This window comes from Culicoides brevitarsis, chromosome 3, assembly GCF_036172545.1.
Source record: "Culicoides brevitarsis isolate CSIRO-B50_1 chromosome 3, AGI_CSIRO_Cbre_v1, whole genome shotgun sequence".
Taxonomy (NCBI): Eukaryota; Metazoa; Arthropoda; class Insecta; order Diptera; family Ceratopogonidae; genus Culicoides; species Culicoides brevitarsis.
Window position 1 is genome coordinate 14,129,170 of NC_087087.1, and position 23,147 is coordinate 14,152,316.

General features: G+C 30.6%; 2 protein-coding genes across 2 annotated transcripts in view; one reads left to right on the forward strand and one right to left on the reverse strand.

Annotated features, from left to right (window-relative positions):
* The window catches only part of LOC134834278 (protein timeless homolog), a 77,326-nt gene extending 54,583 nt beyond the window's left edge, over positions 1–22,743 (reverse strand). The window contains exons 1-8 of the mRNA XM_063848878.1: positions 22,578–22,743; positions 22,200–22,523; positions 21,557–22,137; positions 19,973–20,279; positions 19,742–19,905; positions 19,351–19,650; positions 17,696–17,776; positions 11,784–11,884 (exon numbers count right to left, since the gene is read on the reverse strand). Of these exons, the coding sequence (XP_063704948.1) occupies positions 11,784–11,884; positions 17,696–17,776; positions 19,351–19,650; positions 19,742–19,905; positions 19,973–20,279; positions 21,557–22,137; positions 22,200–22,523; positions 22,578–22,676 (1,957 nt within the window). The 5' untranslated portion in view covers positions 22,677–22,743. The remainder of the gene's footprint in view (positions 1–11,783; positions 11,885–17,695; positions 17,777–19,350; positions 19,651–19,741; positions 19,906–19,972; positions 20,280–21,556; positions 22,138–22,199; positions 22,524–22,577) is intronic.
* Positions 6,559–10,505, forward strand: LOC134834280 (endoplasmic reticulum metallopeptidase 1-like). Its single transcript, XM_063848880.1, has 10 exons — positions 6,559–6,832; positions 7,015–7,544; positions 7,604–7,863; positions 7,921–8,024; positions 8,085–8,513; positions 8,848–8,995; positions 9,090–9,280; positions 9,339–9,482; positions 9,590–9,795; positions 9,849–10,505. Exons 1-10 carry the CDS (start codon positions 6,569–6,571, stop codon positions 10,327–10,329), a joined length of 2,757 nt encoding a protein of 918 aa, XP_063704950.1. The 5' UTR covers positions 6,559–6,568; the 3' UTR covers positions 10,330–10,505.
* Positions 22,744–23,147: the final 404 nt, after the last annotated feature.

The window sequence follows — 23,147 nt, forward strand, 5'->3', positions numbered from 1 at the left end:
TTATTACAATCCCTGTTGGAAATCCCAGCATGCTTACCCTTAATTACTCTGCCCATTTTCAACTTTATTTAAAATTAAATTTTTACCGCCAATCCACTGTTTATCTTAGTTACCTACTCCATGCAATATAGAAATCAGTCAAATGCCCATTCAATGAATACATTAAAAAATTAAAATATTCCATGCATAAAAATCGCCTTTGATTTTTCGATATCGCGATTTCAACCAAAAAAAAAAACATTTTTTTCCTATATTTATTTGTACATTTTAATTCAATCACAACAACATTTGCCGCGTCACTCTCTGCGCTCTTATGCCAGATTTATTCAATTCTACCTTTTTTTATTATTATTTTTGAAATTTTTCATGTTTTTGATTTAAATTAATGCCAACGACAAATTTACATTGTGTCCCCCCAAAAAATATTATTTATTTTTTACGACAAAAAGTGTCATTCATGGAAAATTGGCGGAAAATATCACCATCATTCATTGCGTCGAATGTCATTGGAGTCAGTGGACATGAAAGCGACGAGACAGGAAACAACACAAAAAAGTACCAATCATTCATATTTTATTTATTTATTTTTTTCAGAATTTTTTTGTTACTCACCGAGGGAAGATTAATTCATTTCCGAGTAGACAAAAAAGCGGCTTTTTGATGTATTTTCATGAATGACACCAATTAAAAGACAAATAACACAAACAAACTTTTTAAGGAGTGAAATTATCGCGGTTCTGTTTGTTTGTGTCATGCAATTATTATAATCTTTCACATGCTTTTATCTCTCACGAAACGCTCCTTTTGTTAATCGTTTGCTTTGCTTTGTGCGGTACTTTTGTTTCTTGTTTGGTTAACCACTTTTCCCCTCCCGCGTAGTTCTCATTATTGTTGCGAGGATTATTACAACTCCCGCATTTCTTACATATTTTATGTTAATTACGACTTTTAATAATAATTTGGTGTTCGCAAAAGTTTTTGCATGTGAAACAGACCGAAATTCTGAATGAATGGAAAATAATTCAAATAATTTGTTTGAGGCATAATTTCATTAGAAACTCGCGTAATTTATGTCAAAAACAAAGAACGGGGATGTTCGAATAATAAGGGAATGTTTTGTCATTAATGATGATTATTATTATCATTTTAGGCGAACGGGAGAAATTTCATGGGGAAGGAATTCTATTTTGATTTGAAAATATGTCTTTTGACTGATATTAAATATTTTAGGTTTAGGGTTCAAAGGACTTAAGATTACCGTAATGTAGATAATTCTTATGGAAAAAAATCCGTTACAAATTCAAAAATTGCTAATAATTAATGGAACATCAATTTTGAAGTTAATAGAACAATATTTTTTCATTAATTTTTGGATTTTTTTAGCATTTTTTTTTTAAATATTTGGCATAAAATCAATAAATTAATTGATAAAAATTCATTAAAATAATTCATTCTCAAAAATTATGTTAAAAATATTGAAAAATTTTGAAATTTCGTTAAAAATTCAAAAGTTTTACGTAAAAATGTTAATAGAACGAATTTCAAAACCTATTTTCGTTAATAGGACGGATTATTTTTTTTTCATAAGAATTATCTACATTACAGTAATTTAAATTTAAGAGTTTTTGATTGCAATTTGCAGGACATTTAGAAATTTACTTAAACCATAATCTACAATAAGAAAGTAAAAAAAGAGAATCTTTTAGACGATGAGGCCTTTTTTAAGACCCTGGAGACTTAAATGAGGCTTTTGAATTTTTCATTGGAATTTATTTCAAATTTTTATTTTTTTGAGAAAATAAAACTATTTTTTTTAAATAAAATTTTGAAAATTTCCTTATAAAAACTTAAAAGGCCTCATATAAAAGCCTTCAGAGTCTTAAAAAAAGGCCTCATCGTCTTAAAGATTTTTTTTTATATTTTCAAATCGATAGGGCCTTAGGAAAAATTTTGTTATGATTCATCGTTTACGAAGTTGAACTAATTTTTTTCTTCTCTCGTGCAAGGTTTTATCATAAGTGCTTATTTGAGATTTTTGATGAAATTTAAATTTGTTTAAATCTCCAGGTTTTTCTATTCCTTCCGCATATTATAAAGTACTTAAGATTCTCTCAAATAAGTTACTTTCTACACTGAACTTAATTACGAAACTTAAAACAAAATGAACGCCGTTATGCTTAATACGTTTATAGTAAAATCCAGTTTCACAAACTTGAATTTCTCTCGACGTCATCACATACAAGACTTAAATGTTGTCAACTCATATGATTCATCGAACAAACCAACGGGTATTCCAAGAAACCGATATAAGTCATTAACATTTATTGTTTTTATTTTTTTTTTATAAAACCAACTATACAGAAGCTGCATAACGTCAGTTTCAGATAAACATTCAATTCATTCGGTTCAGCGAAATTCAAGAAAAAATGAAATTACAAATATTTATTTTCTTGAATACAATTGGCTTTTTGGTTGCTTATCCAATGCAAAACAAAGTCAATTCAAAAGTCATTCAAGAATTTTCTTCAGTAGTCAAAAGCAACAAAACAGTCGACCGGAACTTTTTCTTCAATCACTTTAGTGAAATGGTTGATATTGTATTCGATGAACAAGTTGTCCTTGGAAGGTATAACGACATTTCTGAACTAGTTGCTGTTTATCAGAAAGCTGTAGATGAAGTGAAACGAGTAATAGTGAAACATCCATATTTTGAGAGACTGAAGAAGGATCGCTCGAAAACTTATCGATTGGAAACTTCTGAAGCTCTTCAGGATTATGTGCGTCAAATTGAGAAGATAGATCAGAGTCTTAGTCAAAGAATTGCGAAGGAGATTAAAAGGATCAAAGCATCAGATGTTGATGGATTTCATAATCAGTATATAAAAGGAATTCGGATGATTTACGATGACTTAGTGGATAAATATTTGTTAAAGTATCCTGTTTATTTGAATTTTATGGGAACTTTTGTGATAGCTGCTAATGAAATGTATTTAAAAAGCATTTCTTAAATTTTGATTAGTTTTAAATAAAAATTGTTTAAAATTTTAACAAATATTTAAGCATCCATTGGGTTTTAGAAGAAAGTTCTTTGAAGTATTTTTGGCGCCAAATTTAATTACAAGGTTTAATAAAGGCTTTAAATTGCTTAAAATTTGAATACAAATGAAGAAATAGAACCAATTTGAAGGAAAACTTTCACTAAAGTTCTTTCAGAGCAGACAGGAAGTAAATTGACCTTGAAATGACCTTGACCTTGAAACTTACTACGGATCGACAGTTCTTATCATGTGGGTTAAAGAACTCTATTGAAGTATTTTTAGGCAAAAAACTCTTCTTAGAGAACAATTTTCAGACCATATTAAAGCTCATCGAAGTTCTAACTAATGAAAGTCGTAAAGACCCGAAAACTTGCAAACTCAGTTATATTAAATCAAAAATTTACTAAAACTTTCTTCTTCTGAGTTTTCAATAAAAGCGGTTCATTCCTTCAGAACGTAATTCTTCGCAAAAAATTTCTTATCACTCCTTATCTAACTTTCACTGTTTGTAAAGTAATTCGAAACGTTGTATTTGCTTTATCTTATCACAAAATTGATCAATTATTTCGGCATCTATTGATTTGAAGTACGTCGATAACCTGTGTTAGCCTCGTATATTAATAGTTGTCATTGTAATATTAATCACGAAACTTACTCCTCTATTCTATTCTACTCAATCCTCTCATTCGTACTCATGTCAATTACGTTATTATTATTACGAAAATCGAATTAACGAAATGTTTGTCTTATCATATGGAGACGCCCGGCATGACACAGCAAGATATCAAGATAGACAAGAAGGTGCCATAAATACCGCAACGGATTAAAATCTTTATTCAGCTGTTGCTAAGTGCGTTAAACTTTTGGCTGCGGATTTTTTTTTGGTTAAATTGTCAACAATTTCCTTCGTGAGCGAAAATTTCGTTAACCAAAGACAAACTGTAGTTGGAGAAGAGAAAAAAAGTTAAATCGTTCGAAAAAGACAAATAGCACGTGCGTCTTTTTATTTACTTTACATTTCGTGTTGCGCTCGAGTTTCGAACGTAAAACGAAAGAAATTTATTTTTTAGAGACAATAACTTTTCATTTTACGCTTTTTCTATTTTTCATCCTTTTATATTCGACGACGATTTGCACGCAGCGAAGGTATATCAAACAGAGGAATTACGTGATGTCTCTGTTTTGTTTCGAGCTGCATCAATTCAAAAGTCTTGAAAGTTTTTTGTTGTCTGTAAGTGCGTGTTGGTTGTGTTAAAAAGACAATAAAAAAGTCTTCTTGTATTTATTATCATTATTTGCTTTTAAAAGATTATTATTTGGAACGTTTTTTGTTGTTAAACGCGCCATAAACTTTTACGTTTTTTTTAAACATTCGATATTTGGCATTTGTTCACCTCCTAGTTGGGTGAAAAGTCATTGCTGTGAAATTGCTGCGAAACATAAAATTGATTAATTGGTATTTCCTTTAAAATCCTCTTAAAGATTTTAATTGACGATTTTTTTTTATTTGTAAAATAAAACGAATAAATAAATCAAAAAGAGTTTCGTTGAAGCAAAAGCTGGCTTATAATGAATGAAAAACTAATTGAAAAGCGGATAAAATTGTTCGTTAAATAAATAGATAGATGAGAAGCGTTTCATTATAAGAAATTCTATTTGAAATTTCGTCATGGAAACGGAAAGGAAATCGATAGAGTTTATAGCAAATATTTTATATACAAGAAAATTTTTCAAGACTTTCTTTTAATTATGTTCTTGATTTGAACTAAAAAAATTTTTTCACAAAAGTTTTTACAAAATGAGAATTTTATAGACAATATCAATCAGATTTAGCTTTGACCAAAGCCAAAAGGATAACTGAAAAATTTTGAAATCTGAAGTACAAATCAGACAGCTTTTGTTCAAAATGAGAAGAGTCTCGAATCTTCGGATGAAAATTTTAACGATATGTCCTATAAAAGTTGTATCCATTTATAGGAAATTTTCTATAAAAATTGTATCCATTTATAGGAAATTTGCAATAAAATTTTTATCCATTTATAGGAAATTTCCTATAAAAATTGTATCCATTTATAGGAAATTTTCTATAAAAATTGTATCCATTTATAGGAAATTTTCTATAAAAATTGTATCCATTTATAGGAAATTTCCTATAAAAATTGTATCCATTTATAGGAAATTTTCTATAAAAATTGTATCCATTTATAGGAAATTTTCTATAAAAATTGTATCCATTCATAGGAAATTTTCTTTAAAAATTGTATCCATTTATAGGAAATTTTCTATAAAAATTGTATCTATTTATAGGAAATTTCCTATAAAAATTGTATCCATTTATAGGAAATTTTCTATAAAAATTGTATCCATTTATAGGAAATTTTCTATAAAAATTGTATCCATTTATAGGAAATTTTCTATAAAAATTGTATCCATTTATAGGAAATTTTCTATAAAAATTGTATCCATTTATAGGAAATTTTCTATAAAAATTGTAACCATTTATAGGAAATTTTCTATAAAAATTGTATCCATTTATAGGAAATTTTCTATAAAAATTGTATCCATTTATAGGAAATTTTCTATAAAAATTGTATCCATTTATAGGAAATTTTCTATAAAAATTGTATCCATTTATAGGAAATTTTCTTAAATTTTTCATTCGAAGATTCGTTGAACAAAAACTGTTTAAAAATAATCGTTTTCTGCTTTTCTATGTCCTTCAGATTTCAAAAATTAGTCATTTATCCTTTTGGCTTTGTGATATTATTGGTTAAAATCTTCTACAGACATAAGTACAGCTCCAGTTGATTTCAAATTTCTAAAACCAAAACAAAAATCTTACAAATGACGCAATTCCCGATAAAACTATATTTCCATTCCAAAGTCCAAGAGTCGTATTACTCAACTTTAACGACTCATTTTTGCGATCTATCACTTAAACAATTTCTGTGGAAAGCTTTTTGTATATGACTCAATTGTTTATTTACACAAAGCACACGTCCCGCTTGTAAATATTTATTTGTGTCTCGATAAAAACAACACCAACTCTAAAAATTTTTCGTTATCTATCGAAACAATTTTGCGATCATGTTTAATTGGTCAATCGCACAAGGATTTGTCGTCAGATTAATCTGTCATTACACCCTGCCCTTGACTTACAATGTTTTCTTATATCGGGCCACATTAAACGAAAAGCAAAAATTCATGCAATTTTATGACCTCCATTTTTATTAGGGGAGTTATTGTTTTCGTTTTCTTATCTTTTTTTGCATATCTCAGTCAAAAGATATGGCTTTATGCTCGCGTTTTGTGTGTCGTACAAACTACTAATCGAACTAAATATCAAAAAGATAAGTTTCGAGCTTTATTGCTGTCTTTTTACTGTCTTCGATACGAGTCAAGTTAAGAGATAAGAATAAATTTTAAAACAATAGAATTAGTATCGAGAGCTTTCAGTTCTTGCGGAGCAACCAAGTCGAGAGGAACTCGAAAAATTAATTTCATTAAGTGACAAAAAATATTTTTTAACGATGTTAGACATCGAAAGAGTTCAAGAGAGACGAGGAACGATAATTACGTTCCTCAAGATGGAACGATATCCGAGCGAAAATGAAAAACTGAAAATGGAACGTCAATCGAGTCGTCCCATGGAATTACTGATGAGCCAATTTCCGGTTCACGATCCACTGCCAATCTGGATTTATGTTGTGCTGTTTTTGATGTTGTCGCTTTTGTTCTTTCTTGGATATTCAACGTTGACAGCTTTCCCGAAACCCATGTTGAAAGTTGATGAGGTGAGTTTTTAAAAGGCAGAAAATGGAAAACGGAACAAGATTTCGTTAAAATTTGAATTTTTGAGGTTATGTTTTTATCAGATCATCATTTTTTAAAAACATAACCTCAAAATTTTCAAATTTTAACAATATATTGTTCCGTTTTTCATTTTTTCCCTCTTAAACTTGAATTTTCTTCTCAGTTGCGGTATCCTTTGCGCTTCGTCAGTGAAAGAGCTTATGATCACGTCGAATATCTCGCCAACGAAATCGGATATCGTGTTGCTGGCACAGAAAATAACGAAATAAAAACCGTCAAATATATCGTGGATCAAGTTCGACAAATACAAGGTAATGCCAGCGAAGATATTCAAATGACAATCGATGTCGAAGCGAATGACGGAATGTTCTTACGTCAGTCCAAAATGTACGAAGTCATAAACTTATATCGAGGCGCTCAAAATATCGTCGTAAAAATGTCCTCGAAAAAAGTCCCTGAATCCCAAGAAAAAAACTACATTTTGCTCAATGCACATTTCGATACTGTTCCTATGAGTCCTGGCGCTGGCGACGATGGAACAATGGTAGGAGTTATGTTAGAGCTTATGCGAATCATGGCGAAACAAGAACCCACAAATCATCCTTTGATATTTTTATTTAACGGATTGGAGGAAAGTGGACTTCAAGCTTCACATGCTTTTATCACGAACAACAAATATGTTGACAAAATCAAGTAAATTTGCCTTTAGTTGCTTAAAAAAGTTAAAACTTGTAAAAATTTAACTTTTTTAGTGTACTTGTCAACTTAGAAGTCGTTGGAACAGGCGGCAAAGACCTTATGTTTCAAACAACGCGGGAACATTCATGGCTCATGAACATTTATCATCACAACGTACCGCATTCCTTTGCCAATACCGTAGCTGAAGAGATTTATCAAAACGGTCTAATTCCTTCGGATACGGATTTTACGAACTTTAGAAAGTTTGCTCCACAAATTGCAGCTTATGACTTTGCCCATGCTTACAATTGTTACGCTTATCACACAAAAAATGGTAAGAAATTGAATTTTTAAAAGATGAAGGAAAACTAAACAAATTTTTACGGTACAGACGGTATGTGGACCGTTAATAAAGGTTCCTTGCAACATACTGGAGATAACATCCTTGCACTTCTTAAGGGGCTTGACAGCGCTCCTGAGGTAGATGATATGAGAGTAAGTATCATTTTTAAGCCCTAAAATAGATTTTCAGGCAATTCATCAAATTGCTTTCAGACCAAAACCGACGATGATGAAATCGACAAAGTTGTCTTTTTTGATTTTCTTGGTCTCTTTCTCATCTTCTACTCGCAACTTACAAGCACGATAATCAATTCCATACTCTTTGTCGTTCTCACGTTAATTGTCTCTTGGTGCGTTTACCAATTCAAGAACTCTCAAGGCATGAAGTTCAGTGGCGGTATTTTGGAGTTTATCATTGCCATAGCAATTCAGTTGGCAGGTCTTGTATTGGGAACTGGAGTTACGATGTTATTGGCTTTCATCTTGGATGTTTGTGGGAGATCTATGTCGTGGTATGCGAATCAATGGTTGATCCTGGGACTCTATTTCTGTCCATTTTTCTTCTGTAATTGCTTAATTCCGTATCTGTACATTAGATGGCGCGAAAAATCTGATGTCGCTGATTCGTATTATGTGCAATTGGTAAGAAAATTTCATTTGTATTCAAATTTTTGAAAACATCAGGGCAATTAGATCAAATAGGAGAAAATTAACCTCTTTGGAGGTCAAATTAACTCCTTAAGGGGTTAAATTATATCTCGAGGGGTTAATTTGACCCCTTAAGGTTTTACTTTGACCTCTAAAGGCGTTAATTTGACCCTTCAATGGTTTAACTTGAACCCTCGTTCGCCAATGGAGCTTAATTTGGTGATTAGAACATCTCATAAACTCTGATACGAGTTCAGATGTTGAAAGTTACAAATTCGTATGAAATAAGATTCCTTGAACCAGATTACTAAAAAAAATCAATTTTCAGGCAATCCACGCCCATTGTACGATCCTCTCCATAGGACTTGCAGTATTAACTGGGCTCAAAATCAGATCTTCGTATATTTTAGCTGTCAGTACGATCTTTTACTTTGGCACAACCCTCTTGAATGTTCTCTTTGACTTTGTGAACAAAGGTGAGTTGTCAAGTTGACACATCAATGTCTCAAAACGACAAAGAGATTAAAGAGACAACGATCGAAATTTATCGACTAAATCGTTTAATTGCAGGCAATAAATGGCTATATCTACATTGTCTTGGACAGATATTGCCAAGTATCTTTTACTTCTATCTCGGCTCAATTATGTACACTTCGCTAATTCCGATTAACGCAAGAGCTTACAATGGAGCAGGAACAAATCCGGAGTATATGGTAGCTGGAATGACATGCGGGGTAGCATTACTTGGCACAGGGTTTTATGTAAGGATTTGAAATTTTTTCTTTTTGATTGAAAATTTATCAAATAATTCATCATTAGGCACCAATTTTAAACATGTTCCGACACAGAAAATATTTGCTTGGGATGTTTTTGGGAATTTTCCTAATAACAATCATTTTAATTATGACTCCGCTTGGATTTCCGTATCGAGAACGGGAGGCAGAAGCTAGATTTACGATATGGGTAAGTAGCTTTTAGCAAGAATTTGTAGGTTATGGTCTAGTTTTGGGTTTAAAGACCCCATTTTAAGCTTAAAATCAGAAACTTTGCTCATTAGATCTCTTAAATAGCACACAAAACGTGAATTTTACCGCCCAGATGGAAACATTCGAAAAGCAGACAGCGGATATTACGTTTTTACCTATGATCGTCACGGATCTGGTCCCGTAATGGATGAGGTTCCTCGAATGAAGGATGCTGTTGATATCGACGATGAATGTAACACTGAAATGCTCTGTGGAATGCCCTTTTATAACATTCATTACAGCGGAAATGCGTAAGTTTTCTTCCATTTTCACTCTAAAAATGCTCAAAAACCAATTTTCACAGTTATTACAACAAATGGGTCGCTGCCGAAGAACCATTGATCCCAGCATCCCCTAATCGACCTTATTTAAAACTCGTCTCAGGTAGTTCAATTACACGATTTAAGAAAGAATATACATTTGCTGTTGCTGGAACTGATCACATGTCAATTCAAATATCGCCGATGCAAGGAGCGCGTCTCGTTGGATGGAGTTTTACAAAGGAAATGGGAAAACCATCAAAAACGTGGAATGATCGAGATGTTTATTTCATAAATTACGTTCATGGACTTGCGGAAAATAACATGAAAGAATTTCAATTTAAAATAACAGTTGAAACTGACGATGATTTCATCTTAACGCATAGTTTCGAAATCGCTTTAGCTGCACACTTTGTCCATCAAAAGGAAACTCTGACGACACAGTACAAAGAATTCATCGCGAGTTTCCCGAAATGGACAAATGTGCAGCACTGGACGAGCCTTTATCAGAGTTATCAGTATTGATGGATGATGACGACGACATGACGCTCCCTCTTCCGTCGCCTTTTTTCTTTGACAGAATTTTTTTTTATAACTGATTAGCGATTAAGATTAGGATTAAAGCAATTTTTGTGATAATTTAGGGTAATAAATTCCTATCGAAAATTATTCACCTTTTTTTATTGAAGATGATTCTTGATTATTTCTGTTGAATTTTTGATGAAAGTCGCATGTCAATGGGACCTTGAGTATACACTTCCACTGAACAAGCAATTAACAAATTGAAAGATTAAAATTTAATCTAAAATAGTTGTTTACATTTTCCATGTAAAGTTTTCGTGTTTTTATGGTCTTTATCGATCACGACAGTGGCGTGCTTATCGGTTTTAATCGTCATGAGGTGATCCAAAAGAGAAGAAAACTAGGTAAAGTTTAATCGGTTGTAGATAGATATTGAGATAATGAACAGGAATGCGACTAAAAAGTACTAGAAGTGTCTCGATTGTGTCTAAAATTAACATAGAAAATGCTTAAAGTTGAGAGGTTGATAAAAAATAAAGTACTTTGAAATACTTAAGTTGTTCAAGAAGTTTTCTAAGAATGACTCATATTCGTTAATTCAGTTGAACTTGTTATATTTAACTAAAAATGGGATTAAAAGTTTAGGAAATAATCAAAAAAATTAACAAATTTCACAATTTTGTACTCCTCAATGATTTAAATAATTTAAAGAACAATTTTCGTAAATTTCAAGTTTTTCACATTTTCGTACTCCTCGAGGAAAAAAATATTCATAAGTATCAAGCTTTTAAAATTTTTGTACTCCTCGAGGAAAAAATATTCATAAATTTCAAGTTTTTCACATTTTCGTACTCCTCGAGGAAAAAAATATTCATAAGTATCAAGCTTTTAACATTTTCGTACTCCTCGAGGAAAAAATATTCATAAATTTCAAGTTTTTCACATTTTCGTACTCCTCGAGGAAAAAAATATTCATAAGTATCAAGCTTTTAAAATTTTTGTACTCCTCGAGGAAAAAATATTCATAAATTTCAAGTTTTTCACATTTTCGTACTCCTCGAGGAAAAAAATATTCATAAGTATCAAGCTTTTAACATTTTCGTACTCCTCGAGGAAAAAATATTCATAAATTTCAAGTTTTTCACATTTTTGTACTCCTCAATTTAAAAATTTTGCCACAATTTAAAAATAATCATATTTTTGCCCAAAACACTTCAAATTTTTTCTAAATTTTCTTATGTTTTTTCATTATAAAATAATTAATCCTACTCAATGCCACATTTGTTTTTGTTTATCAACCAAAGGTGTGATTCAACACCTGCATGTACTTAACCAACGTTCGTAACCAACTGATAAACAAACTTTTAAATATTTACAACTCTTTGTAAATAAGTAAATAACGAATTCAAGTTCAAGTTTATCTCAGATTACAAAAATAACTTGAAAATTTTACTCACCTCGGGGTAAATTGGCGAAGAAGATATCTCTTAATAGAAGTAATTCGTCTTCGGGAGCCAATGTAGGTGCTCCAAAATGATCATTTTCGGGCCATACTTCCCTAAAATAAGAAAAAATTTCATTAATTGTAAGTGTTATTACTTGTTCTTAAAATGACACGAAAAACGCATTAATATCAATCTACATTCAATTACAGAATTGAATATTAATTAAGTATTCATAAAGACAAGTTTCGATATAAAAGGAATCAAAAAATGAACTGAGCTTCATTTCTTGTCTCATTCAGTGACAAAAATGTTGTTTCCTTTGATTTTTCTATCCATCGGATCTGTCAACGGGATTGGTCTAATCCTCAATGGAAGTGTTACTATGGATACTGCCGCTCGCAAAAGCATTTTCGGAGCTCCATGCGTCGTTGGTCTTATCGACAAATACTTGGAGTCTAGCGAAAGAGTTTGGGGCTTCACAGTTATCCTAAGCATCATGTTGGATTCCGTATTTCGACAACGTTTCTACTTGGAAGCTCTCAATTCGTATGAAAAGTTGACCTTTATGATTAAACGCGCTGATGTTCCGCACTATTCTACAGCTTGGGTAATGGAAAAGGCTCAACTTTACTTTGTCTTTATCACTGAGCCTGACGAGATAATCGAACATGTAACACTTTTCAAAAAGTTACCAACTTATACTACGAATGCTAAAATCGTCGGATTATTAGTGAAGGACTTGACAGATGAGGAATTCAAGAAACAACGAGAAGAAGTTACAAAAATCTTATTTGAACGAGATTTTTTTGATATTTTTGTGATGGGTATGAAAGAAAATACGACGATCCTGCAGACTTACACGACATTCCCTTATGACAATGGAAATTGTGCGACAAAGATCAATCCATTGGAGCTAGTTGATGAATGTGAGTTCTTGGCAACAGATCGAAATCCGGGAACAATTGAGGAAGTCATGGAACTCAGCAGGAATAAGTCCAACATAAGATATGTCGAATACAAGAAATTTTATCCAAAGTTACCGCACATGATTCCAGGATGCAAAATAAAAGTTACGACAAGTAGCTTTGAACCTTATGTTGTGATGGATAAGAAGACAAATACGATCAGTAAAGGAATTGAAATTGAACTGATGAACGCTACTTTTCAAGAAATTGGAGCCACTGCGGATTTTATTATACAGGATCCAACGTTGAGATACTTGAAACGATCGCTCGATAATACTTCTGTTTATGGCGCAATTCTTAAAAAGTAAGTTTTCTTTATAGTTTATCAAAAATCCCAGATAGAATTCTGAAGATTCTGTCAGTTTAAAACTGACAGTTAAAAAATTTGAAAATCGCCTCGTCGCTAATTCAAACTTTTTTTATTTCCATTTTTAGAGAATCTTACTTTCTCGTTGGGGGTTTCATGCGCACCCCAGCAATGAACAGATCAGTCTCAGTCTCCGATCCCTATGCTTATGACGATGTCACGTGGTGCGTTCATACAGCTGAATTAGCGCCGCCATGGCTCAATACCTTTAAGACTTACAGTTGGCAGCTCTGGCTTCTCATTGGTTTTTCCATCTTCGGTTGCAGCTGTTTCCTCTACTTTCTCATCAAGTACGAAGACGAATCCAAACACCAAAATCTCACGTGGTCTTTACTCAACATCTTCGGTACAATAATCTCCGTTTTCACTGTTCAATATTTTCCAAGCAAAATCTTCATTCGTATTTTCATGGCTTCACTTCTCTTTGCGGGAATCAATTTATGGGCGGCTTATACAAGTTCCTTGATAAGTTTTCTCACGAAACCGCGTTATAACAAACAAATCAGTTCCGTTACTGAAGCAGTTGAAGAAGGTTTCACTTTTTACGGGAGCATCAACTACTTGGAGTTTATCCAAGAGTATAAGACGACAGAACCAGGATATGATGAAGTAGTTAAACATTATGAGGTTTGCGATTCACTTGAGCAATGTTTCAACTCATTTTTATCGAACAAGAAATCAGCAATTGCTTCGTCACGAATTCAAGCGTTGTATAATTCGCAATCTTTGTCGATTGAGAAATACTGCTTTGATAATGCCAACAACATTTACGAGTATTCGGTTACGACGACAGTTTTTCCGTATTACCATCTTCTGCCTCAGTTGGATAGTATGATAGGGCGCGTTTTGCAATCCGGATTGATAGTTAAGTGGATGCATGATGTCGAGACTCAAAAGAAATATGTAACCGCAGATCCGAGGATTAAGTTGTCACTTCGGAACTTGGAAGGAGTTTTTGTGATGTTGGGAATTGGAACGTTTTTAGCTATTTTGGCCTTCGGTGTTGAATGGGCATATTTTGTACATAAGCATGGAACGGAAAAAGCATGGACAAAGCTTAGGTTGATTGGAATTGATATAATGGAAGAAGATGAGTTAAGGAAGAATGTTTGAAGATTCTTCGTTATTGAATTGACACAAGTTTGATGTTTGCAACCCCAAAGATGAAATCCACTAAAAATGTCTAAAATCTCAAAAGCTCATTCCAGAATTTTGAATTTAGGTTAGGTTTGAGGATGCATCACCGCGGTCTGAAAGCCTATTGTGAATTTAGGTTTTTTCGATTACTAACACAAAACCATCAAAAAATCTTATGCCAAATTTTTTTCGATGAAATGATGAAAACGGGTGATTTGACCTTTTTTGACCTTTCGTCTTGATTCTTTCAATTAGTATTTCAGCTTATCAAATAAATATATTCAGCAGCCAGTTAAGAGATTCTTTTGTCGTTAGATTCATCATTTAACACTTTTTGAGAATCGTAGCTGCATAGACTTCGATACAAATCCCAATAATCCTTTTGCTCTTGAGCTCATAGTCGATAGATCCAACTCCCAAAAGCTTGTAGGATTAGAAAATTAGGTTAGATTCACTAAAATTAACTGTACCTTTTTTAATTTTAATAAAATTAATAATGTAAATAGAATTTTCGCTTACTTTTCCCGCTCTAATATGTCCCTTGATGATTAATCGACAACTCTTACATCTATTTTCTCTACCGAATTCTCAGTATAAAAGAAACTAATTCTTCCTAATTGCTAAAACATGTTTCCCGAAATATTTTCTACGAATTCATTCAAAGTAGTTATAAATATCTGGAAACCGACATTTTCATTAATTAATTATTGACGTAACATGCTATTCTTAGCTTACGCGTCCTTTTCTTCAGTTAAATTTGTTTCATTCACAGTTTACCGTTACAACGACAATGAAGTTTTTCTACCTTCTCTTGATTTTTGGAGCAATTCTAGCTTCATCTAAAGCCGATCAATCATCAATTCTGGATGAAATGGAAGCTGACATCATTGATTCCAATTTCTTTACGACTCGATGTTTTTTGAAGCTCGTACAAAAGTACACGTATCGGACTCAGGAAACTTACGGAAGCACCGCTGTTATCAGTCAAATGATAAGTACCGCATTTCAACAGCGATTTCTCCTCAAAGAAATGCACGGAAGTGAGGTTATGTCAATTCTCATGAAGAAACCCAACGTTTTTCATTACTCAGCTGAACGCATGATTGAAAAGTCAAAGCTTTACGTTCTGTTTCTGACCAAAGCTGAAGAACTGCTGGAACACATGGAATTGCTGAAAATCCTGCCAACTTACAGCACTTATGCCAAGATGATTATTTGCTTTCCCACGAAAATGACGACGGAAGAATTTGCGCGGGAACGTGAAGAAACTTTCAGGATATTTTACTATGATGACAATGATTTTTTTGATATTTACGTTATTGGTGCGCGATACAATACGACCATAATGGAGGCTTATACGACTTTTCCTTATGACAATCGGAATTGCGCTAAAAAGTTGAATCCCATTATTCTTGTGGACGAATGCGAAGCTAATGGAGATAATATTCGTTTCGTTCAACATCGAAAGGTTTATCCGAAATTACCGGAAAGGATCGATGGATGTGAAATTCCTGTCACTGTCAGCAATTTTGAGCCATACGTTGTTATAGATTCACAAACGGAAGAGATTAAGAAAGGAATTGAGGTTATGTTGATCAATACGACTTTTAATAAAATTGGCGCGAAAGTAAAATTTCTTCAATTGGATCCTAAGAGACGATATTTGAGGGAGAAGTTGAATAATGAGACGAGTGTTTATGCAGATATTATTAATCAGTAAGTTGATTTTCTTCATTTCAAAAAAGAAAAATGTCGGAAAAAAACCTAATTGAAAAGAATGAGATTGAAAGAAGTTAAATTTGACTCTTAATCACCTTTTTCAATGAAAAAAAAGTACATGATAATGGTTTTGTTTTATTTAGGTCTAAATCTTAATTAACAAAACCTAAAAAGAGGTTAATTTAACCCCTTTTTTCAACAAATCCAAAAAAAAATTTATTTAAAATTAATGAAAATGTTCAAAAAGGGGTTAAATTGACCTCTTTAGTTATTTTGTTAAGTTCCTATGACTTAAAAATTTGAATTTTTTACAAATCCGAAAATCTCGTATATCCAAAGTAAGATGATAAACGAGATTTTCAAAATAACGTTGAAAACTTAAGAGGTCAATCTCATAAATTTTTAATCCGTCATAAAAAAATTTTTTCTTTTGGATCATCGAGCCATATAAAAAAGTTTAATTTTCTTTAAAATTTTTTTGCACATTTTTCACTTAAAATTCGAAAAAGTAAGAAAATATTCAAAATTTCCGTTAAAATCAGGTCTAATTCAAAATTTTCTTACTTTTTCATTTTTTTAGTGAAAATTGTTACATAAAGTGATGCTCAGAAAGAAAATTGAACTTTTTTATACGACTCGATGATCCAAAACAAATAATTTTTCATGAAGGTCATTTGAAGGTCAATGAACATTTTTGATTATTAAATCTTTCAAAATTTCCTCATTTTTTCAGCAAATCAATCTTCTTAAGTGGCGGTTTCAAAGCGGATCCCCAACTAAACCGCTCGATCCAATCAACGAATCCCTATGCTTATGACGATGTCACGTGGTGCGTTCATCCCGCCGATTTAGCGCCAGCTTGGCACAACACCTTCAAGACCTACAGTGGAGGATTATGGCTCGCAATTGGCTTCTGTATCGCTCTTTGTAGCATTTTGCTGTTCTTTTTCGTCAGACACGAGCAAGAAACATCGCATCAGAATTACGCATGGTCCTGTCTCAACATCGTGGGCTTTCTTATCTCAGTTTTTACGGTTCCCTACGAGCCGCGAAAAGTTTTTATTCGCATTTTCATTGGAAGTTTACTCTTCGCGGGCATTAATTTATGGGCAGCTTATACAAGTTCGCTCATTAGCATTTTAACAAGTCCTCGTTATGACAATCAAATCAGTTCCGTGCCCGAAGCAATCGAAGCTGACATGATTTTTTACGGAAGTGTCAGATATTTGGACTACATCACGGCGAATAAAATGGAAGAACCGGGATACGAAGCGCTTGTTGATCGATTTCACTTGTGCGAATCGACATCGCAGTGCTTCAGTGCCTTTGCGGAAAACAAAAAATCTGCCATCGCCACGTCACGGATTCAAGCGATGCACAATCCACAAGCGCTGTCGATCAATAAATTCTGTTTTGACGTGAGAAATAATCTTTATGAGTATTCTGTGGCGACGATGAGTTATCCGTTTCATCATTTACTGCCGACTTTGGACGAAATGATTGGCATGGTTTTGCAAGCAGGATTAATTGTGAAATGGGCTCGAGATGTTGAAGTGCAGAAAAAATTGCCATACAGCAGCGATCATGTAAAGCTAACTTTGGAACATGTTCAAGGAGTTTTTGTAATGTTGGGAATTGGTTCGTTTTTGGCTATTGTAGCGTTTTTCGTGGAATGGATTTATTTTGCGCGAACTTATGGATTGGGAAAGACTAAAGGAAAAATTAGAGAAATTTACCTGGCTGCACGTAAAAGTAACACTGCTTGCTCGTATTTGCCATCTCGCAGCATTGAGTGAAGGCGCACCATGCAATCGTCTCTAAAAAAAATTAAATTAAATTAAATTAATAATGAAGTTAGTAATCATTAAATCAATAAATATTTAAATTATTTTTTTTTATTTTATTTTATTTTATTTATTTATTTTTTTTTTTTTTTTTTTTTTTTTTTTTTTTTTAAAAAAAATATTTAATTTTTTTTTTCATTAAAATTAAATGTATTTTAGTTTTGATTTTTAAAAAAATATTTTATTTTAAAATTTTTAATTAAAAAAAAATGACTGATGAAATGAAATAACTTATTTATTTATTTTATTTTTTCCTTCAAAATAAATTTATAAATTCTTGAAATAAATTTAATTAAATAAAAAAAATTCAAATTTTTTCCGGTGTTTTTGTAAAAAAACTTTTTTTCCAAAATTTATGGAATTAAAATTTAGTAATGAAAGAAAAAAAGTTTTGTATTTTTAATACTATTTTCATACAAAATGATAAAATTTAAACAATTTTTGGTTCTTTATGAATATTGTAATTGTTTTTATGGTAATTACATTGAGGTTTGATAGTTTAAAATTGATTTCAGAGCATTTTAAGTAAAAATCTTAAACACAAAAATTTTATACAAAAACTGTCAAAAACTTTTGAAAAATGTTTTTTTGAAAATATTTCTGAGAATGAATTTTTTATGTCAAATTTTGTTATTTAATTTTAAAAATTTTCCTTGAAAATAAATTTTTTTAAAAAATTTAAATTTTGAAATATTAATTAAAATTAAAAATTAAATAAAAAACTTTTTTAAAAATTTTAAAAAAATTAAAAAAGGCCAAAAAAATTTTTCAATTTTGATAAAAAAAATCAAAAATTTTTGAATTTTTTTTTTGCAACATTAAAAAATTCATTACAAAAACATTTGTATAATTTTACCATTACGGAAATTTTTTCAAACGGCCTTTAATTAAAAATAAAAATAATAAAATAATATTTAATAAAAAAAACTTTGAATTTAATTTTTATGGAATTAATTTTTTAAAAAAAAAAAAAAAAAAGTTAAATTTTTTGTTCATTTTTAAAAATTAAATTGGCGTAAATTATTAATTTTAAAAAAAAATAATTTGCATAAAATAATTGCATTAAAAATTCATTAAACATAAAATTTGTAATTAAAAAAATTATTAATTAAAATAATAATAATAAAATTTTAATTTATTAAAAAATAAAAAAAAAATATTAATGTAAATTAAAAATAAATTAAATTAAATACCTATTATTTCAAAATATTAAAAAAAAATATTAATTGATAAAAATTAATTAAATCAAAATAATTATATTAATTTTATTGCAAATACTATTAAATAAAAATTAAAATTTTAAAATAAAATCAATTAAATTAATTAATAAAAATCAAAATTAAATTAAGTTAATTACAATTTTCTATTAAATTTAAAATAAATTTTAATTTTATAATTAATTTAATTTAATTATTTTTAAAAATTTAAATATTTTTTTAATAATAATTTTTTCAACTCAAAGTTTTAAAGGAATTTTTGCAATTACTTAATTGAAATAATCAACAAATGATTTTTTTATAGACAAAACAAAAATGAAAAACACTCACTTTTGATCATTAATGGACTTTTCCAACGTTGCATCAAACGGTATTGGATGATCCTCCTCCGGCAAGGAAATCTCATTTGCCAACACAATTGCCAGCGATGGCGACAACTCATCCCAAATTTCCTCCAAATTTCGTTCCTCCGCCTCTCGTTGTTGTTGCTGCTGCTGCTTCTTGTTTCCCCCTTTCGATTTCTTGCGTCGCTTCTTATTGCGATCCTGCACGACAACACGACCGCTACAGAATTTTTCCATCATTTTAAAATAAAATGCAGCTGTTTCGAGCACGTCTCGTAAATATGCCCTATTTTCGTTTTGAATTTATGTCGAAAGAAGAGGAAATCGTACAAGAAAATGATTATTTAAGAAAAAAAATAAAAAAACGGAAGACTTACTTTGTGCAATGTTTCTCATTATAGTTCATGAGTAATCCAAGTACAATTTCTCGGTACTCCAACATGTAAAAGACATTATTTTGCAAAATCGAGAATAAAGCTTGCGATTTTTCATCGGGGATTTTTTGTAAGACTTGCAGATTAAAAATTAATTCTTTGTAAGTCTGAAAAAAAAATAAAAAAGGGGAGAAATGTCACAAAAATCCAGTTAAAAATATTTTTTTTACTCACTTTTAAGGCGATATGAAGGCGTTTTCCCCAAATTCGAGCATTTCGCTTGTCGGAGTCTATCATGTCGAGATGATGTTGGATCCGTTGAATGACCCAGTAGAAGCAATTGACGCTCAAGGACTCACTAACGAGCTCTACTTGGAAAGAATTGAGACGATTGAACTCCATAAAGAACTGAATGGCCCACAGAAGGTAGGAGTCGTCGTGACTTTGGCCTCCGCTGCGCTCCAAAACTCGACGTACGTGACGAACGAGCGTGTTGTAGGCTGATCGAAGGATTTCAATGCAAAATTCACGCAGAAATAATCTAAAAAGGGGAAAGAGAGGAAATTTGATTAATTGATAGGGTAATTTAAGCTGTTTGAAATTTTTTTTAAATTTTTTTGAAGTTTGTTATTTTCAATAAAAAATTTAAAAAAAAATTATAAATAATTAATTTTAATTTTTTAAAATTATTTTTACTTTGAACAATCTTTTTAATAAAATTAATATTTTTTTTATGAAATTTGTTTTTGAAAAATATTTTCAAAAATTTAATTAATTAAAATTTTTTTTTTAATATTTTTTTGAAAAAAATAAATATTTTTATGACATATTTTTAATAAAAAAGCCTAAAATTTTCAAAAAGTCTATAACGATATACGTTTGAAGTTTCTATGGATTTATAAATTTTTTTTTCAAATAATTTTTATTTTTTTAATTTAATATTTTTTTCAGAAAAAAATCATTTTTTTAAAACAAAATATCAAGAAAAAAAAATAAATATTTTGATTTATTTTGACGATGATTTTTTTACAAGTTAGAACTTAAAATTGAATAGAAAAAAAACTTAATTTTAAAAATAGAAATTTTGGTAAAATTTTTAATTAATATTGAATTAAAATTTTTGAATTTAATTTAAAAAAAAATTTTTTTTTATTAATTTTTTAAAAGTTAAAACAACAAAAAATCGAATAATTTTAAATAATAAATTCTTAAATTTTCATCTAAACTTTTTAGATATCTTAAAAACTTTTAATCAAAATATTTCATAAAAAGGTAAACATTTTTATTGTATGAATTCAAAAAAAAAAAAAAAAAAAATAAAAATTTTTTTCAGCAATTTTTTTTTTTTTCGCTAAAAATTTATTTAATATTGAAAAAATTTTTTTTTAAAACAAAAGTCATGTGAGAAAAAAGAAATAAATATTTTGATTTATTTTGAAAAATATATTTTTTGTTAAAATCATACAAAAGTCACGTGAAATTTTTTTTTTAATTTTGAGAAATTTTAATTAATTTTTTTTATGAAATTTCAATTAATAATTCTGGGCGGAATATTTTTTTAAAATTTTTTTTTTTTTTTGATAAATTTGCTAATTCAGTTATTTATATGAAAAAAAAATATTTTTTTTCCCTCAATCTAAATTTAAAAAAATTTTTTTTGTGACAAAAAAAAATTTATTTATTTTCTTAATTTTTTTCCCCCTTTTTTTGACAAATTTGCAAATTCAGTCATTTTATATGAAAAAAATATTTTTTTCCCTCAATCTAAATTTAATAGTTTTTTTGTGACATTTTTTTTTTTCAAAGCTAATAACTCACCTCACTGACAACGCACTCCTCCGTTCAAACTTCTCCTCTTCAGGCGCCAGTCGAAAATTCCTCTTTTGCTTCTTTTTGTCCTTGTCAAAATCCATATCCATCACCTTTTCAATAGCTTGATGACAAATCAGCGGATTATCCGAGATCGACTTCATATTTTGCACGATAAAAGTGCCGCCAAAACGCGAATGTCGTCCCGGAAGTTTCTTAAAATTTTCCTGTCGAGCTCGTTCCTTTTCGCGCGCCGCAATCAATTCCTGTTCGTCTTTATATTTTTCAGCGGCGCTTCTCGAAACTGTCGCTTCCGCCAGCGACGCCGCATTTTGTTCGCGATAAACGAGAAAAATTATCTCCAACGTGTGCAAATGATACTGTTGCTCGTTCTCGGAACTCAAAATGTACAGCACGAGATCGAGGAAACCCGCTTGATGCATCGACCAGATGAGCTGATCGTGAATATTGGCGTCGTTATCGGTGCGACGTTCGAGCTCCGGGTCCGAGGGAACTTGAAGAACGTTTCGGGCAAGCACGAGAATTCGTTCGATATGCAAACCTTGGTCTTCGGAGCGTTCAGCCCAGTCCTAAAAGACGATTTTTTGGTAAAATTTCACAAAAAATTAAAAATTTTTGAGAAAAAACTCACAATTTCCAAAACTTTCTCCAATCGCTTGCCAAGAAACTTCCAAATGGCGTCGAGAGCAAAACTTTCTTTGTATCTCTGCAAAATTTCAACCAACTCCAAGAAGTTGCGACGACCAACGTTGTCTTTAGGGAGCTCCTCGCGATACAACAGCAACGCAGGATTCGTGAAATTCACCAAAAGTCGCAACATGACATCAGTTACTTCGTCACTTTCGCAACAATCCATCAACATGGGCAGCAAATCGCTCTTCAACAATTGTTTGTGTCCAATATACCTCCGATATTCGTGAGTGTCACCATCTCGTCGCAAAATCCAGATCAAATGCTGGAAGAAAAATCATTAAAATTCAACAAAAAAATAAATTTTAAGTGAAATTACCTTTAAACACTGCAAAAAATCGGGATCCGCATGATATTTAACGCCATCGTGATAACCCAAAGACGAACAAGTGGCATCAATATCAGGAAAAATTGACATTTTAGGTTTAATTCACTGCTGATAAATTAATTAAAATTATTTTTAAGTTTTTTAAAGAAGTCTTCACACTTTGTTTTCACAACACAAAAAGTGACGTTTGTGTTTCGCGCGCTTTTAAGTGATCATGATTTTGGGCTGGGGCGATCGTGATCGAGTTTCGTACTGGGATGATCGTTCAAATTGGATTTTTTGATCGAGACCGTTGAAATTTTTCAAAATAAAAATAATTTGAAAAAATATAATACATAATATTAAATTTAAAAATTAAAATTAAAATAAAAAAAAATAAAAAAAAAATTTAAATTAAAAAAAAAAAAATTAAAAATAAAAAAAATAATAATTAAAAATTAAATAAAATAAAAATTTTTCAACAAAATTAAAAATTTAAAATTTTAAAAAATAAATATAATTATTTTTTTTTTGCATAATAATAAAAAAAAATATAATTAAAAAAATAAATAAAATAAAAAA